Below are 18,696 nucleotides of genomic sequence, written 5' to 3'. Positions count from 1 at the left end.
ACTGGTCTGTGGCACTGCAGAGACACATCAGCCAATGCATCACATCAAAAGGCAAGTTAAGATTACATGCAGTGAGATTATATTTTATTGACTGACAATTGTATTGAATATTCTACCCTAAGATCCATTTTAACCTTCCCAGCAGTCAATGAGAACTTGTCCTAGCCAACACCCAAATTACTTGATGACTCCTGAAGGCAGGAAAGATTTCGTTACTAGTCAAGAAATTCTCAGCTAGTGACAGAAACAACACCACTTTCTCTAATGTGTTGGTATTAGCTTGCTTTCAAGGAGAATTCATAGAAAAGGTATGGATGCTCTAGTAGGTGTGGGATGAATTTGGGAAAATCAATCCTTCCCATGATCGTAGCTTAGCAATCATCTGGATGGAAAGCTACCAGTGACAGAAACCCAGAGGACAGGTTTCTATTGAGTAGCTATAGATATTTGCCTGCCTGCTAGGAGAAGTCCTCGATAGCACCACCAAGGCTACGTATTTGTTTGTCCATCACTGATGATACTCTACTCAGGAGATCTTGCCTCACTCGTAGGAAGAACATTCCTGCTGCTCTGTGGCAAAACTCCCACTTTACCTCTTTTCACTGCACGAGGGCTGCCTGGTATGCTAGCTTTCCTGTTCTCAGATCCAGCATTTGAAGCTCTGAAGCTGGCATGGGAGCTGCAGTCATCATCAGAGCCTGAAGACTCATCTAAGAAAGGCACGTTGCTGATCTGTGTGGCTTTCTGGAAAACAGACCCGAACAGTAAGCACGTGAGGCAAGAGTCTCTGCAGGACCACCTGTGCTCATAAGGAGAGAGAGCAATCAAAGCAGGCCCTTGCTTTTCACACTACCTTCCTTGCTACTGTCCCAGGGCTTCTCATTTCCTATTCTCCCTTTCTGATCCAACAACTTCCAGGCTAGACTGTTCAGTCCCATCTTTTGGGGTCACCCTAGTTACGCCCTCCTATCGTTCCACAAGCTGTCAAGACCCCTCTTCCATTTCATTCTCTAAGCTACATCCACTGTCACCCCTAGGTTCCTAAAGGCTCACGGTACACACTGCAACTTCCTGGACCAAAACTTGCTGCAAGTCTTCCCAGATGCTTTTATCATCTGCTGCTGCTTCTGCGTTCTTCTGGTCTCCAGTCCTTCCTGGCATTCTCTAATTTTCTTTCCTTCTCTGCACAGCATCGTCCCATCCTCTCTCAAATTAGTGGCAGCCCTGGCCCATTCTTTTCACGACAGGAGAAGTGAAATAACACCTTACCCCCTTTAATGTTGTGTAGACTGGCACTGTGACATTTCTGTAGATGAGACAGGTAAATGGCCCAGAAGCTGCACGTGATAAATTTGAAACTGGGAAAATTCAGAGAGAGATTAAGAGAGCAAATAATACAAACTGGTGAAAAGAAGCAGGTTTTAATAGAGAGGTACACACATTTGTGTAAGAACTAACGTAGCCTCTTGGAACCTCAAATAACAGAGGACTGCCATTCTGTACAGTTTGGCCTCACAAAGGCTAGAGGACGTGTTATTAATTACATACAACTCCTAGAGACATCTGCAATGCTTCCCTCATTTAGCCTATAAGACACCATACCTGCTCTCTGCTCCCTATGGTGTAATGGCAGTCCAGTATACCTCACAGCAGGAATTACAGGTGAGATGATTTTAATATGCTGATGGGAAAGAATATAATGAATCTCAACATAACTAACAGAGAAGAAAACTGTTTGCCTAGCTACCAGTGTAATCGTGGAGCACCCATGACAGCCTTAGAGCTATCCAAATGATCTAGCACTAGCTTTGCTTTTTCTGTTTCACACCCTCCAGACCACCATATCCAAAGAGGTAAAAAACATATCGGGCTATCTGTTCCTTGCTTCATTGTGAATTGTTTCACGGCTGTCTTCCTCCCCCAGGTTGGTAAATTGCTGGAGTTCACAAACAGGGGAAGGTGATGGTGGAATCCCAAGGCTAAATGCAGACACAGACACACAGGTGGCAGAACAGTTTCAGCAGAAGTGAGGAAGGAGATGAAGTCATCCCTCTAAAGATGTTACTGAATGTAGGAGCTCACACAGCCCAGCATTGATCATCCCTGAATCCAGATATATCTTCCTCCCTTTTCTCCTTTATCATCGCTATCCGTGAGATCAAATTTACTTAGGAAACAAGCAATGAAATGTAGAAAGGTGAACAGCAAGAAGCTCAGGTCCCACAGTGTCACTGTAAAACCCCTCTAAAGGCAGATCTCGTCTAGAACTTACAGCCGCTGGAAGCATCATTCGCTGTGGCCACTTCAGACAACCTCATGCCAGATTTGGCCACAGCATAGATTCGACTCTCCTGAAACAACAAGACCATTAACAGCAATGGTCAGACAGAAATACCATTCCTGCAAAAAGAAACACTCATATCACAGAATCTCATAACTCTTTGGGCAGGACAGAAGGTCCCTTTAAGAAAAACTGATCCATTCCACCTGATGCTAGATGAATAACCAACAGTGGGGATGTTCATCTTGTGCGATTCCCTGAATTACAACAGAATTGGCTTATAGGTGCTACAGAGATACCATCCACGGACTGGGACACCTGCATGCAAGTGTCAATAAATGATTGCATCACAGCTTAGAAAAGGTGCCTTTTCTCTTTTACAAACAATGTGTTAAAATGAATCAAGAGCAGCCCTAAATAAAAACAGTCTATAAGCAGTCTATAGAATCACCATTTTCCCATTCTCTGATAAGGAAATAGAAGCAATGCCTAGAATGATCTGGATAAACCTGGGCCTCAGTTATAACAACATATGGGGCTTCTAGTTCAAAGGATCTCCAAATGCTTCACAAATGATAAAAATTCCAGAGGGGGAACTCCAATTTGTAACTAAATACAATGTTATGACTAAGAAATCAACTAGTCGAAAACAGATAAAATCAAAGCTAGAAATCTGAATCCTCCTGCTGCCCCTTAAAACACACTAAAAGCAATCACATACTATCAGATAACCTGCATAATACATACACATGAAATTACCAGATGATTGCAAAAGTCAAGCACACCAAAACCAGATACGATGGAATTGGTATTTTCTGTACATGTATGCATTATGACTTAGTCTGTAATGAAATATGCACATTTTTTTCCCCAGATATTCCTATGCAGGGCACATGAAGGACATTTCTTACTGAGTAAGGTGCTATTTAATATTCTACTTGTCCTTGATTGTTTGATATATTTAAATACATACCACTTAGACATACTTATTTGACTCTGGTCTGAAGACAAAATAATGGATTTTCTCATGAGCTTTCACATGGTGTTCCTGACCATAGTACTGCAATGCTTCATAAACATTAATCAGCTTTTACAAGATCCCTGGGAAGAACATGGAAGGGTGTTATCCCCATTTTCCAGAAGAGGAACTCAGGCCTAGATTCTTTAAAGTATTCACTACCTCTAGAGTGCCCATTTTGAGATGCCCAAGACCTGACTTCTCAGAAAATTTAGCATCATATAACATTGTTTGTGATGAAATCAACTGAATACACTTGCAGCAGACAAGTGCTCTGCACTTCTCTAATCAAATCTACTTGCCTAACTCAAGTTGGACATTCAGAAAGCGCGTATGTGGAGGTGATAATCGCCTGTGAATAAGTTCAGCTTAAGGGACTGGAAAAACCTTACACAGGAACTCTAGCTCAGAGAAAGGGATAGAAACCAATCTCTAAGGTGTAATTCCCTTCTTCCAAATGAGTATGTTACTCCTGACACCTTTCTGATTACTGCAACAAAAAAAGTAAAGGTCTTGAAAACAGCAGTTTCTTTTATTACGCTATCCAGCTTCATCTCCAGAAGAGTTCCATAATACGTGCTCGATGAAGTGGGATTCCTTTGGAAAAAAACAACTGTTAATACACTAGGGTTAAAATCTGCATCACAGAGGATACATATATTGATTTCCATAGAGTTCATCAGTTGGACTGACGCAAGTAACTGATGGTGATCTCTCTCACATGAAGTAAGCAATAGAAGGACATGTATGCAATCTCTCTCACATGAAGTAAGCAATAGAAGGACATGTATGCACGCTTTACCAATGGGTTTCACAGTATTTTCCTGATAGGAGACAAATACCAAGAGATAGGAATGCTGAGATCTAGTCCATATATGTATTCTACTGTTCATAGCTTCTTCTGACCTCAAGCCTTCTTGGTCCAGGCCTTTCACATGCACCTATGACTCACGTTTTCAATCTTAAACACATGACAAAAACTAAGGATGAACTTCTAACCATAATGCAGCACCTCTTGACTTTTTTTTTTTATTATTACTTCTCACTACGTTTTTTGAGTACTCTTTCCTTCAATGGAACTTTGGGAGTTTTTTTCTTATAAAAAGAAAAAGGAAATTCTCATTGGAACCAGAATGCCTCATGATCTAGAGCTGGTAGACTAGGCGATTCAGGAACGTGACTGATGTCATCAGGAAACAATTAGCTGTAACTAAGAGTTCAAGCCTAGCTACTGAACACTACTAAAAGACAGACAGCCTCTCTCTCCTACTGTTGCCCTTGCATTTCTTACCCATGACGGGAATCTGTGCAGTGGTGGTGTGGGAGGTTTGCCTCCTGAGTTGAGTACATCAGCCTCACAACTCACAGCTTCTTTTTGCCCTGCAGGTAAGTGGTTGATCTCTTCAGGTGTTCCAGCTTCTTCCCTCACCTGGCCACTTTCTGTCTCCATCTCCTCCCGTGCTCCATTGTCATCAATATCTGTCTCCTCCACTTGCCCATGGCAGACTGGGGAAGCTGTTATGGGCTGAAAAGTGCCAGTTTCTAAGCTCATTACACAATGGAAAGAGCTAGCTCCTGGCTGTGGCTGGCTGTAATGTCTCTTGGCTAGTTGGATACTGTCTCTTGGTGTACTGGTAGTTCGTGTTTTCGGAAGGGTCATACTATTGCCAAGGCCACATTCCCTCCCTGGATAAACAGGATGTGCTGAAATAGCCAATGTTGATGCTACTAGGGATGGCTCAGTGGTCTGGAGATGGCTCTCAAGGCTGCTCATTATTTCTCCTGAGGTAGTGGAGTCCAGCCGGTGGGAACGGAACCTGGTGCTCAGTTCATCGGAGGAGCTGCCTCTTTCCAAAGCCATGTGTTTCAAGGTGCTCACAGAGCTATGGTTTCCCTCCAAGGAAGCCTGGAAAGCTAAAGCCTCAAGGATTCTTGTGGGCTCAGCTGGAGGGTCCAGCGACGTGGGACGAGAGCACCCTAAACTATGTTTGGAGCTTATAGCAGGTAATATGTCTTTCTCTGTCAAGAGATTCCAGCTTGATGGGTCAGGCATGAGTCTCAGCGTGCTCTGGGAAAGCAGAGGTTTATCCTCTCCATCCCCAGTAAAGGTGTCATTGGCAAGGACTGTGTTTGCTGTAGAGAGGACACATTTGGCAGATCCTGTCCGACACACCTGTTTGAAACCAGGTGCAAGGAGCATAGATTTCTCGCCTGCTTTCTCAGGGAAAGAGGCCTGTGGTGTTCTGGGCTCCACAGAATTACAGCTCCAAAGAGACTCAAAGTGAGGAATGCTGGTCATATCTACAGTGGAGAAAAACATATGGTTAGGACATTCAAATGCTTTACTGTCTAAACTGTTACTTGCTAGAGTAAGTCGTTCATGCTAGTTTTATTTCAATAGCAGCCATATTGGAACAGGCCAGTGGAGAGACCCTTGCCAGGTTAGGACTCCACCAAATGGAAAAGAGATGGCTGGGAAAAGCTGTAACACAGGTGTATACTACTAGGAATGGTAGACAAGATGAATAGGAAAGGATTAATCATTGTTTCTAACAAAGGTGGAATTAAGGAATGCTTAATGATGTGATCAGGCAGTATGTTTAAAATTTACAGAAGGAATTTTTTTCCCCCCCCATACAAACTACAGAAATAAAATGCTATGGTGACCAAAAGATAGGTTAGAAAAAGTGATTTATTAGCAGCTACAATTAACAGTTCAGATAGACATTCAGGCTTAGGAAGTTTCCAAAAGTCATTGCAGAAGCTAGAAGGGTACATGGAGAGAGGGATGGCTCTACTGCTATTTTCTACACTCTTTCCAGAAACATCCACACCCAACCAGAAGATAGGATACTGGACTAGGCAGTATCCTTTCTGACAAACTACGCAAGCTGCCAATACAGCAGTGGTTTTATTCCTATGCCCATCCACGATCATGCCTCTTAAGACAGCCATCAGAAGGAATTGCATACATCTACGCAATACTTCATCAAAAACAATCTAACTGGCCAGAACACTGCTTGGCATGGTTCCTTTAACTTCAGTGGACCTAAACTGATTTAAACCAGCAAATGAGCTGGTATGGTTCCTCCCAATCCAAGGGATTAGGTAAGGCTGCCAGCATACGTACGGAAAACTTCCTAACCATCAAACTGACCACAGAGGTTACTCTCCTTTAAAGAACACCCCTAGAGCTTTGAGCAATCCCTTTGTGCTACATGACTTTCCCCACAAGTTTTATAACAGTTAGTACATGTTTTTGTTGTAAAAGCTTTCTTTTCTATGTTTATTTTCTCTCTCTCCCTTCAGTTGGTATATTACAAGATGGCATAAAGGGCGTGGCTTGTCTCCATTGTTTTTTTTGCCCATATAGCACCTGTACTCCATCTTCTCTTACTTTTTTCCCCCTTTCTGTAATGACCAGATTTAAAGACTATCTCAGTTCTACAGGTTCTGCTGAATAGCAACATTAGAGCATGGAGAAGTGTGGATAAAACTTGTTGGAGTAGCAGAGGATGCTATTCATCAGAGACACCTATGCTGAAGCCCTGTGCCTCCTCTGTGCCTCTTGCCCTGTGGCAAGCTCCTGTGGTAACCTTGTAATCCCTAAACCGGGACATTTCCCCAGAAGATAGTACAGAACTGGTTTTTACATTATAAAGGAGATTATACAAGGGAGTATTTTTGCTAATAAATATTCTATGTGTAAATAGAGCTTTGCAGACAAATGAATACCACAAATTCTTCCTGAAGATAGACAGGAAGCACAGAGGGGTTGAGCTGGTTTATTTCAAAGTCACAGAAAAGTCCTCCCTGGGAACAAAACTCAGGCCTTCTGTTTCCCATCACTAAGCTTAGGCAAGTGGGCCACAATTAGCCTAATGACAGTCTTACTTCTGTGGAACTGGGATAGAGACAAAAAACTTAGGGAGTGGCCATGTCTCCAGTTCCATCTCAATACCACAGTGCACCTCTGTCAGAGCTCCTGCAAGGCTGAAAAAGAAGATTCAGAAGCAAAGCTCTCTAAATCTCTCTAGACCAGACACACCACGGCTTCACTCTTTCTGTTAATGCAGGCCCAAGAAATAATCTAGAACTCTGACATTTTAAGCTTTAGTTGTAAAAAAGCTCCATTCTATTTCTTCATGTCTAATCTTCTCAAGCACTCTTTTCTAGACATGCATCTAAACTTCCAGGATTTTGCTACAGATTATCTCCTGCAGGATGGGATATGGCCACCAATCATTTCAGGTTTTTTAACTGATCTTGGCTTTTATATATTGTCTTACTGAAAATAATCAAGTCTTAAGATGCTTTGTAAGTTGCATAAACATGGGCAAGTGTGATTCTACATGGCTATCACTGAAAATGCTGCCTGAACATCAAACTCTGCAGGCATTGCTTAACCACTATGGGTCTTTACAAGGAAGTAGAAGCAAACTGAAGATGCAAAGCAACAGAGGGAAGGCCAAATAGAAGAATAAATCACTGCTGATTGTGGAGAGAATGAAACCCGCTTTTAGAAACACAGCTGAGGAAAACAGTAGGAAAAGACAACCATCAGTGCCTGACCTTGGCTCCTGAGTCACAAGGAGCTGAATGTTAATCAAATTATTCCTAGCACATAATCCTGGCACACATTCTTCCCTGTCCCAGAGGTAAATCATTAGTGTAGACTGAAAAAAGGTCATTCATTTTAAATATTACTGAAATTACTTTCAAATATTACTGGTATGCTTGCAGCTTCCTAAACATGACAGGAAACAAAGCAGATGAAGCTGCTACTATTAGCATGGCAAGTAAAAGATTTGTCACTTTGCAGGGGCCTCTGAATTTAGCCTGGCCCACTGAGACTAGTGAGGGATAAGTGGACAGGGCAGAGCTGTTTACTACACAGGTTGCTGGGATCCAGGGAACACTTAATACCAGATTATTAACGCAGCTTATCAGCCATTCTCTTTCTATAAACAGCCAGAGCCAGAGGGGATAAGAAAATCCCATTCACAAAGCATTTAGCTAGAAACATGGTAGGATTTAGAAGGAATGTTGCCCTATTCCCTTGTTGTGGAAGGAAGGGAATGCCAGAACAAAGCTTCTGCAGGAGAGAAATGCCCCCTGCCTACATGCCCAGTGAAGTTCTGGGAAATTAGCTCACATTACATGATTGAACCAAGCTCATTTGAAAAAAAAAAAAAAGGGAGGAAGAAAATGGTAAAGAGAATTTTCACTTAAAAATGAGTTGCAATGAAAGTTGCTGATTTCAAGGCCTGGAGACCAAAATTCTCCATCTATCTACCAAACAAGAACTGCAAAAGTACAAATGCCATAAACTGCTTTCTCCATCCCAACCTGATAGCACAGAAGAACCCAGCTTCTAAAGGCAGAACAGACAGCTGCTGCCTTGGCCCATTCAGTCTGCCGCAGAGATGACAGTTCTTCGAGGATGAGGATACTTTCTTTACACGTGGAGATGAAGTGAAATTCTTCAGGGACTTGTATCCTGCACCACTGATATCAATGGAGAGTTTTGCTATGGATTTCAGTAAATGTTTTTAAATTAGGAGTTAAGTGTTTTATTTTAGTGGCAAAAGCAGACTCCCAAAAAAGGGGTCTATGATCTCCCATCAGGGACTGAACAACTAAGAGTTTTTGAGGTAGGTAAGCAATATTATTCCCATCTTAAAAACAGACCCAACTGAGGAATGGAGAAATTCTGCTGTTGGCTCACTGTCGCAAGTGCTAATTTGTGGCACAGTTAAGACTACAACCCAGAAATTCTGACTTCCATTCTTGTGGTGAAGGCTACAATGCCAGGTGAACACATTTACCTTGCAATGTATCCTGAAGGGCTTCAATTTGCTCCATCAGCCTCTGATTACAGTTTTTCAGGTGGTAATTTTCTAGCTCAAGCTATGAAACAACAATAATAGAAACTGAAAAATAATGCAAAATGTGTGTGTTCCACTCCTCAGAACAAGTCTTTGTCTTTACTCATATTCAAGTGTCAGAATAGGAAAAAGAAAAAGAATGGATGAAGTTTACCCAAAGCCTTGGAATCCTTCTCCTCCACAGCTCCACTGGAAAAACTCACCTATGCTTTGCCATGCCCTCTCAAATGGCCTCTGTAAACACTACCCCTTATATAGGTCTTTTAATTTTCTTCCCTGTTACTGTTTATCATTTACTCCCCTCCCCTTTCAGAAACAACTGTTATGAAAAAGGCAGTCAAATAACTATAACCCTGGAGCAGCATTTTTCCCTTTGCCTCATATGTGGTAAAAGGGGATCCCCTTGATCCAGGGCGCCAAACTTAAAAACATAAAGTGTGCATCTACATCAGCATACAAGAGCGATTCTTTGCAAATTTGCCTTATGCCTTTGCTTGGACCCTCTCAGCACACACCCTTAAACACAGCAATGGTGGACCCAAAGAGACTCCCTTCCCGATGGAGCCAAGGTTGCAATTACACCTGTGATGCTATCTAGAGCAATCCATTTGCAATGTGGATGCAAAGTCCTTCAGCCACCAATGTCATCAGTACTCTATCATGCATGGTGTGCACCTAGAATCAGCATCTGGCTAGAGCTTCATTGGCAGTAAAGACACAATGTGAATGTATGGCCCTGGGATCCACATAAGGTCACACCAAGTTAAACCTCATCTTTCCTTCCTTGTGCTGCACCAGTCAGTTTGTAGACAAACCCTAAGTATTCTCATACAGGAGAAAGAAAGAGAAGGACCACAGCTCAATGAATTGTCTAGGCAACCTAAGAGTTTTAAAAATTATATCCCAACACAATAAATGCTCACAAAGACTACTTCTCTTCCTCCAGCAAATCCCCTTTCTGGTATAAGCTGGGAAACCTATGGCTTGACTTGGAAAAGAGGAAAAGACTGGACAGTCCCACTCCCAGATGTAAACTATTATTGCATCTTTAAAACTGGGTGCTGACCCAGTGCTACGTCTCAGCTACTCTACAGGGTATTGACTCAGGCCTTGAGGGAGGCTAAAGTCCATAGGATGGATAAAAGGGAGAGCTAGACATGAGAGAATGCTGGGTAGGAGGAAAACAGCATTGTCTCAGACTATTGTCTCTATGTAGGAGCCCACCAGCAGTGCAGCCACTGCACCTACCTATAGGCCTTGAAACCTGGCAGGAGGCTGGAGACTCACCTCTCTCAGCTTAAAAGTTACCCACTCTTTGATCTTGGCAGCTTTCTCTTGTACAATTTTTGCTTCCTCAGTTCTCAACTGTTTCTGTGCCAAAAAAAGATTAAATGCATTAAGATAGTACAGTTACCTGTGTTTTCAGTAGGCTACTGCATCGGGGTGACTAAACGAAAGTAATAGTTGCTTGGTTGGTTTCTCTGCCATATTGGTTCTGCTGATGCGAACACATACTTGCAATTAAGACAATAACAATAACAGTCAGTGCCTTTTTTTCTTCTTACACTGGAGAGCATAAGTTCACTTAAAGAATGCCATATAAATACATAATTGATTGCAGGAAATTCCATGCCTCTTCACATCACTTTTAATCACCACGTGCTATTCATCACCACAGCTGCACATTTAAAAGTATGCTTGCTGACTTTAAAAATAGACCTTGGCAACATTACGGCCAGCAGTAACATTTGTAGTTGAGCATAATGAAATAAAAAGTAATCAGATCTCATGCTTCATGAGGAGGATTTATTTAGTTTTTCCTCATTGGATACAGCTGTGTGTTGCTAATCATCAGGTACCAGCCTTTGCTGAAATGAGAATATTAGACTTGACGGACCACTGGGCTGAAATGATCTGGCAAACGTAGTAGATTTATCATAGTCCTCTGAATTACTGTCACATGGTAATGCCTTTGGATCTCCAATGACTTGGGCAGATCAGGGATCTAGTGAAAAAGATTCAGAATATTGACATGCCACACAGTAAAGAGCAATGCCAAGATTTCATTTAGGATCCTAAAGTAGAATGGCCACATTATCACAGTGTTGTCACAGAACTTAATAAGCCCTGCCTCTCAGCAGAACCAATTCACTCGGCACAACACCCATAGACGCAGTTATTGTGCTCTGAGGTCCAGAAGCTGTTAGGGATTCTTTGTGTCCCATGCTATTGTGTGGTGCAGACATGACCTCAGTGCCCTCTTATTGATGTCCTGAACTCTACAGTTCTCCACACTACAGTGAAAATAAATAGGGTGCCAATATTGAAGTAGCTCTTGAAGACCTTCTTGAATTCCCACTTTCCCAATCCATTCTGAAATTAAATCGGTGTCCCTGAGATAGATTGTTTCTTGTCCGAGAGTGTCAAGCTTCAACTTCCACCTCTAGAATCTTTTTGCCTCTTGCTGATAGAATAAGGACGTTTCTGGTAGAAACATCTTTTTCTCATGTGTTTCTTGATTTTAATCATATCACACACATCACTTCTGGGTAAATCAGAATGTCTTTCATCTTTGATTGAAAAAGCTGCTTTCAAACCTTAATCATTACTGTAGCTCCTTTTGAACTCCTTCTTTCTCTTTCAAGATGCAGAAACAATGCAGAGACACCATCTACAATATACCTGAGCAAGCTGGCCCCAGGAAGTGCCCTGAAACCCACAGTATTACAGAGATCTGATGCCTGACTCCACACTGTACCTGGCCTCAAGAAGTTCAGACACCGTTCTATTTTGCCCTTGAAGTGAGTGAAAATTAGTTCAAAAAAATTATTTTGTCATTTGAGTTGCACTTTATGTTTATGTAAAATTCTGATGGGCTACTTTCATTAAAAAGAAAGTGATTTACTTAGCAATGCATAAGGTTATCTCAGTCCTTATGTTATAAGCAAGGCCACAGGAAAAGACCTTAACCTGAGTTGAAATACAAGGTCTGGTGTAGGTATGGCTTCTTCCTTCCACCAGCTGAAAATGCAAAAGACTAAGAACTGGCCATATGGGAAGGTAGCTGGTCTTTTATAATGAACACATCTGGCATGCTTAAGGATTGCTAAACCCTGGAAAAGACCCCTTGCTGAGAAGCAGCATATGCTGAGTCAGAAGTGGGCCATGGAATGACTTTGCAGAACAATCTATGTGCTGCTTAGGAAGACAAAGAAATACTGTGACCAGACTTAGGCATTACAGTTTAGGCTGTCAACACTTGACTCAACACTAACAGAAAGAAGTCCTTCAAGGACACTGACAGATCTCTGATAATGAAGAAACAGGGGCTACAGAGGCTGAATGGAGGCTTTTGTCTGGAAGGAGAAAGGAAAGGAGGCATCTTGCACTGAGCAGGACATCATTATACAGCTGATCTAAAAACAACTGAGATGGTAATACATAACAATGGAGACATAAGCTATACCTTTGAACTGTACTTTACAGAGTCCCTCTGGCTCATGAAACTACAGTTGTCCCCACAGAAGATGTCTTTACCTGTTTTGCCAGCTGTGTCTCCAATCTGCTGATCAGAACTTCCCTTCCTTGCACTGTGCCCATCAGCTCCTGGTATTTCCTGTACAGAGTGCTCTCTGATTCACTGGTCTTCATGTTCGCTAGTTTTATCTTCTCTTCCATAACTCTGATCTGTATGGATCAAAATCAAAACAACGTAAAGGAAGGAGCTGCTTGTTTAGTTTAAGACCCTGACTGACTGAGAACATTTCTAGGTTTTATATTCGTGAAGTCGGGAAAGGAAGGAAAAAAATTAAGTCACACTTCTTTATTTTCATGTATGTAAGAATAACATTGTAACATTAATATATTGAAAAAAAAAAAAACATTCCCTTGCAATGCTGAGGCAGGAAAGGATGCAAACTGAATTGTGAACTGATAAACACACTGGCTCGTGAAATACTCGCACATCATTGGTAAAGGAGACAGTATAATACCATGGTCTACATAGATATATGGGTAACGTACGACACATTTTCCTCCTTTGCAATAGGCCAGCTTTTTACCCCATTCACTATCAAGGTATACACCACAATTCCTGGTTATTTGTTTCAGGTCAAGACTACTACAAGGAAATGTATTACAGAGTTCCTTCCTCTTATGATCCCCAGCTTTAACAATGTTTTGGCAGCTTCTGGCTTTCTGACAAATGTTATCTCTAGACCTGCCAATGAGTTAGATATTAGCGTATTAATGTTAGATATTCTAGAAGCTTCACCTATTTTTGAGCTCCTGCCAGTGCCAACAGTAGCTCATCTGAGCAGGAGAAGCACCCTCATAAATGTTCCTTCACTAAAGACAAGGTTTCAACACTGCAAAAAAACTAGATGCTTATGAAGTCTTTCAAGTTTTTAAGTGAATTCTGAAAACCTCCTCACTTTCTCCCAAACTTGTGTGTCTTGATATCCCAGTTTCTCTGCTTTATCATTACCTCATCCTATTTCAATGGGTTATAGGACTTCACTTCTAAAGGTAAATGTACTTCCTCCAGCTTAACTCAAACCCACTAATTGACGCATTTGATGATGGACAAATACCTAGTTCCAGCACATCCCAGAGGGACTGAATCCGCAAAGAATTCCTAGCCCACTTCCAGATACCGTTAGCTTGGCACGAGTTTGGACCCAGGAAGGCAGAATGCAGGTAATGAGCTGGGCACTTCACAAGAGTCTGCGTAAGGGAGTTGCTCATGCTCTGTTGGGCAGCCTACACCTCATACTTATGGAGGCTATGTTTTGTCCTCCTGTCCGTCTGCATTAGACAGAGAGGGAAATTTCCTCTTTCTCCTACTGAATCAAAAAAGGCAGGCACTCAACATCCAAGCCAAAACACTAAGCCTGCTGAGTCGGATGTGTTTTCATTAGAGTTTAGGGTGATTATAGTAAAAAGAAACGGCCCCTCCTTTCTGTCTGATGCCCAAATGCTGACTCCGTGGTGGAGGCTCACAGTGGGAACTGCAAGCATGTGATTTCTTTAATTGAGGTTGGCAGCTGCAGGGAGCCCATTGAATTAGTAGTCCAAACCCCCAGTCTCCTGGAGTGAAAGATAATAAGAGATTTTATACTTGATGTGGAGCCCTTTCATTTGTCAGTTGCTTCTCATTCATGCTGAATAAACCTGTTTGTTGAAGGGGATGCCCCTGCTCCTTATGCTGTCACTTCTTCAGGCTTCCAGACAGAAATGAAGTATTTCTTTAGCAACACTTTTCTCTGCATGTGGATAAGACTGCAGCAAAGGCAAAGACCCTACAGCTTTGAAGGCTGATCTAGTCTCTAGAACTTACCAACAACATGGCTGCAGAACTGCAGGTGAGTGCATGCAACCTTCAGAACAACCCTCGTTTCTGTTAGGGCATCCCTCCCGTATGTTCCCAGGCAAGTTCTTTGTTGTTCATTTGACTTATTCTCTATCGGCTCCTTGGTGCCACTATCTTTCCATATCATGGACGCTCTGCTCCTACTGTTGAGATGTCAGCTAGTATAATACCTCCCTCACGGGCCTGTGGTGATAACTATTTTCTGTTGATGTTGTCACAGCAACCATGTTACCTTGGCCTGTTTTGGTTGTGTGTGGACTTACTGATACCACCAAAGAACAATTCTTGTTCTCAGTTGGCAGTTGCTGATCTAGCACAGAGGCCAACAGCAGGGAAATCTCTCCTATGGTTGATTTGGTCAGAAAAAAATGCTCATTTTTAATACCTAACTGACAAAGGCTTGGAATGGTATATTCCACACAGGGCTCACCAGGCATTTCAAGCCCCTGATTCCCAAGCAATACGTTTCCCAGTATTTAAACTACAAGTTATTTCATCCTTCAGTACTGAAGCCCTTTTTGATAGTCATTCTTGACCATCTTGCACGGCTCTTTCCATTCTGCACTTTAATTTCCAACTCAGTGCTCAGTCCTGCAGCTCTTGCCTTGCTGGTGGGAGCTGGTCCACTTCAAACCTTCCCTTTGGCAGCGGTCTACAGTGATGCCAGGATCTCAGACCATCTGGCCCTACATTTTTATAATCCCTCTTACAGTGTAGGCTGCACAACAGTCTGCTTCCTTAAGGCCCATTATTCCTGGTGGCCTCTTCACAAGTTGAAGTCTCTTTCTCTCCTCCCATTATTTAAGTAATGCAAAAGACTAGCTTAAGCAGAATGCCTAACTTTTAGGCAGCTACAATAATGAGCAATGAATCCTGACGTTAATGCTTTTCTCCATGGGCTCCTGAGCCAGAATAGTAATTACTGAATAGAAAGTCAAAAACAACTGATGGATTTTGCAGACTCACCCTACTTCTTTTGCAGAACCTCCCCTACTTGTAGGTGAGTCCTTACCAGTATTTGTTTTCAGAGGACCCAATAGGCAGCTCTCTGCACTTTAATTCTGAGGCACATCATCCTCTTCCTTTTGCATAATCAAGCGTGCCACTACTCCACAGTTCATTTGTTTCCCTACCACGAATGATGAGGAAAGGGCTGTGAAACTGAGAGGCAAATACAATCTGCTGGTTTTCACTTAGGGTTGAACTTATTTAGGAACCTGATCATAGCTCAGGCTCAATGGCTGGGAGGCATCACCAGAAAAATCACTTCATGATTATAATGCCATCTTTCCCTAGTAAAGCATAGCACTGCAGAGCACTGTCTGTACACTAGAATGGAGGGAGTTTAGAATAAGTTCCTGCTGGGTTTATATCAGAGCAAATGTAACAGAATCTCTTACCTGTTTCTCTGCATCCTCAGCCCTTTGCTCTGCTTCTATCACTCTCTGTTCCAATTCCTGCATCTTCAGAGGCAAAAGATAAAGGTGGGGGGGGTGGGGGGAGCGAAAGGGAGAAAGAGGGGAGAGAAAAAAAAGTGAACACTAGAGTTTCACCTGTTTGATTCAGGTGAATAATTCTTTCATTTTCTTGTGCAGGACTACAGATCTTTGACATCTTTTTGCATTAACTGGACAGCTTTCACCAAGAAATAAAAGCCTTTACCTCTTCCAGACTCTTCTTCTGCCTCACTTTGAATTTGCCAGAACAGTTTCCTCATTAGTAAGCTTCATCATTCATTACAGGGGTCAGGAGAATACCCCCAGAGCCTTGACCCATCTCTGCAATTTACACACCACGGGCTGTCCCTGCAAGTAGTCCATCTACAGCACTCTACTCTCTCCCTGTGTTCATTTCAGGTACGATTCATTCATGACAGTAAACAAAATTGAACACACCTTGGAAAGCTTGTCTAGTGTGCCACTTTATAGCCAAGATTTTGCTTTCGATTCAAAATCTTTATAGGCTCATAACTGACAAGAGAATAATGAACTTAGTTTTCCTGTGCTTCTCATTTTAAAGAGCTTTGCAAACTGTCAGTTCTGTAATCCTTAATCTGAGCATTGCACCTATTGAAGGCAAAGGACAACTGAACAGAGTTTGATCTGAAACGTTTATAAATCACTTCATTTCTCAGTGAGATGCAGGCATATCTAGGGTGAAACAAAGTTACCATTTCATAACATGGAACAGAAATATACAACTGTGTTTTACCTCACCCAGTTAGCTTTATCTAGGTTAAATTGGTTTGCGTTCTCTACCTTCGCATCCTTTACTGCAACCTATATTTTGTGACTGAATCATCCTAAGAATTGTCAATAAAGATCAGACCTCATCTCCCTTCCTCTAGCAACTTATTGCTAGAGCCTTTTTGATGGCATCTTAGGTTCTCATTCAGCACTTGCAAGATCTTCCATCACCTGCCCTGCTCTGGGTATCAGATTTTAGCCTGACAGTGTCAACTCAGTGACACTAAATTTCAACTACTGTTCTGCAGAATTTAAAGGATGCTTCACAGAGTGTCCAGAACTTCCTAGTGTTTTACTGATGAAGCAGAAGCAGTTTCAGAAGATTAAAAGAATTGTTCTTCAGGCAGAGGACAAATTGTAAGGGGAACTGAGCTCCTTTTCTCTTTCTCTGACACTTTATGCTTCTGGATAAATCGTTAGAGCCAAGCATTCAAGCTGGACGCTCTGAGGACCAAACCACTACTTCTGATTTACTCATCTTGGGTGGATCACACTGAATGCAGATATCAGCATTCCTGTGCTTCCATTTCCCATCCTTCAGCTGGCAACAAAACACTCTTTCTGAAGTACACTGTGATCATATGAGCAGACTGACATCTTTTGACAAACATATCAGAAGGATGTATACATACAGACAAATCAAAAATCATAAATATGAGTGTGTACATATATACACACACACCTCTCACACTATAACAAACACATGCCATGAAGATCAGCAAGTATCAGCATTTAGTGTAATACCTCCTTATTTGTTTTTTTTCAGGAGATAGATAGGCCAAGTACATCACATTCTGTGAAGCTTAATCTCCAAACCATTAAGGACACTTCTTTGGCAGAGGAACAAGAGATGGTGCAGAAGATTGCACAGACTGCCAAAGCCATACCTTATCTGACTGAAGACTCAGGCAGAGTCTTAGATTGCCTTGGGCTCACTCTCTAACATTGACAGCAGTGATCTGGGCTGTAACATGACTCTGTGTCCTTTAGGAACAAGGATCTAGCATTTCCCTATCAGTCATTGATAGGGACAATCACCACAAACTGTGGACTGCTCACTGCAAACAGGTAGCAGTTAGATCTGCCAGTGAAAGACAAGTACTAGCTGGAGACATAATATATTTTGGGGAAAAAGCAGGTTCTGACAGTTTTGGTGTCAACAGTATCTGCTAGTTTTCTGATACACTGACAGAGGCTACGTTCACAGCACTGATTTTAGACAAACCTCTGGGCTTTTCCCCAAGGGCTATCATCTTATGCTCATAATATGATCCTTCATAAGGTGGGAGATCTCCATGAAAGACTCGGGTTATTTTAAGAAGACAGCACTGTTCTTGCACTGAAACTTGCTATTTTCCCAGCCTCATGACAGTTTGCTTTCTGGTGCTAGCAGTCCTGATTCCTGATCAGGGCAGAAAAATGTATGTCAGCACCATTCCTGATCACTAAAGAGTTATGGAAGCTTCTTGTGCAAGCAGGGTGACCTGGCTAAGTTCCAGGCAAATCAATTACATTCTGTCACTAATTCCCTCTGTAGCCCTAAATGAACTCCTACTTTTCTTTACTTCCTGTTCTACATTGTTGGGTTGTCCTACTATGAACTGTTAAATAACTGCTGTGTTTCTCATACACAAAAAATGATTACCTCACTCATCTCTGGTGTCAGCTGCCTCACTGGGGCACATTCAGATTGAATATGCCCATGTTTATAAGGCTCTCTCAAATCTCTCAACAAATTAATAATAAAGCTTGGTATTCACATGGGTCCTTTCATTCAAAAGGCTTTATAATTTGACAAATGCTACCGAGTAACTTGACCCAGGTCACATAACAAATTAGTGGCAAAGCCAAATTCAAGAAACTCCTCTCCCAAGCATTAGCCCAGGCAGCTT

At 42.0% G+C, this 18,696-nt stretch overlaps 1 protein-coding gene across 4 annotated transcripts in view; it reads right to left on the bottom strand.

Annotated features, from left to right (window-relative positions):
- PLEKHH1 (pleckstrin homology, MyTH4 and FERM domain containing H1) overlaps window positions 1-18,696 on the bottom strand; it is a 57,584-nt gene that overhangs the window by 26,265 nt on the left and 12,623 nt on the right. For all 4 annotated transcript variants that reach the window (XR_011141531.1, XM_068946217.1, XM_068946216.1 and 1 more), the window contains exons 3-10: window positions 15,959-16,021; window positions 12,725-12,874; window positions 10,475-10,558; window positions 9,128-9,209; window positions 4,591-5,600; window positions 2,273-2,351; window positions 1,270-1,358; window positions 594-744 (exon numbers count right to left, since the gene is read on the bottom strand). Coding sequence is in view for 3 of the 4 variants with exons in the window: in XM_068946217.1 (XP_068802318.1) it covers window positions 594-744; window positions 1,270-1,358; window positions 2,273-2,351; window positions 4,591-5,600; window positions 9,128-9,209; window positions 10,475-10,558; window positions 12,725-12,874; window positions 15,959-16,021 (1,708 nt within the window). In the remaining variant the exon portion in view is untranslated. The remainder of the gene's footprint in view (window positions 1-593; window positions 745-1,269; window positions 1,359-2,272; window positions 2,352-4,590; window positions 5,601-9,127; window positions 9,210-10,474; window positions 10,559-12,724; window positions 12,875-15,958; window positions 16,022-18,696) is intronic.

The sequence above is a fragment of the Struthio camelus genome, chromosome 5 (assembly GCF_040807025.1).
Source record: "Struthio camelus isolate bStrCam1 chromosome 5, bStrCam1.hap1, whole genome shotgun sequence".
Taxonomy (NCBI): domain Eukaryota; kingdom Metazoa; phylum Chordata; class Aves; order Struthioniformes; family Struthionidae; genus Struthio; species Struthio camelus.
This window is presented reverse-complemented; position numbering and strand designations above follow the sequence as displayed.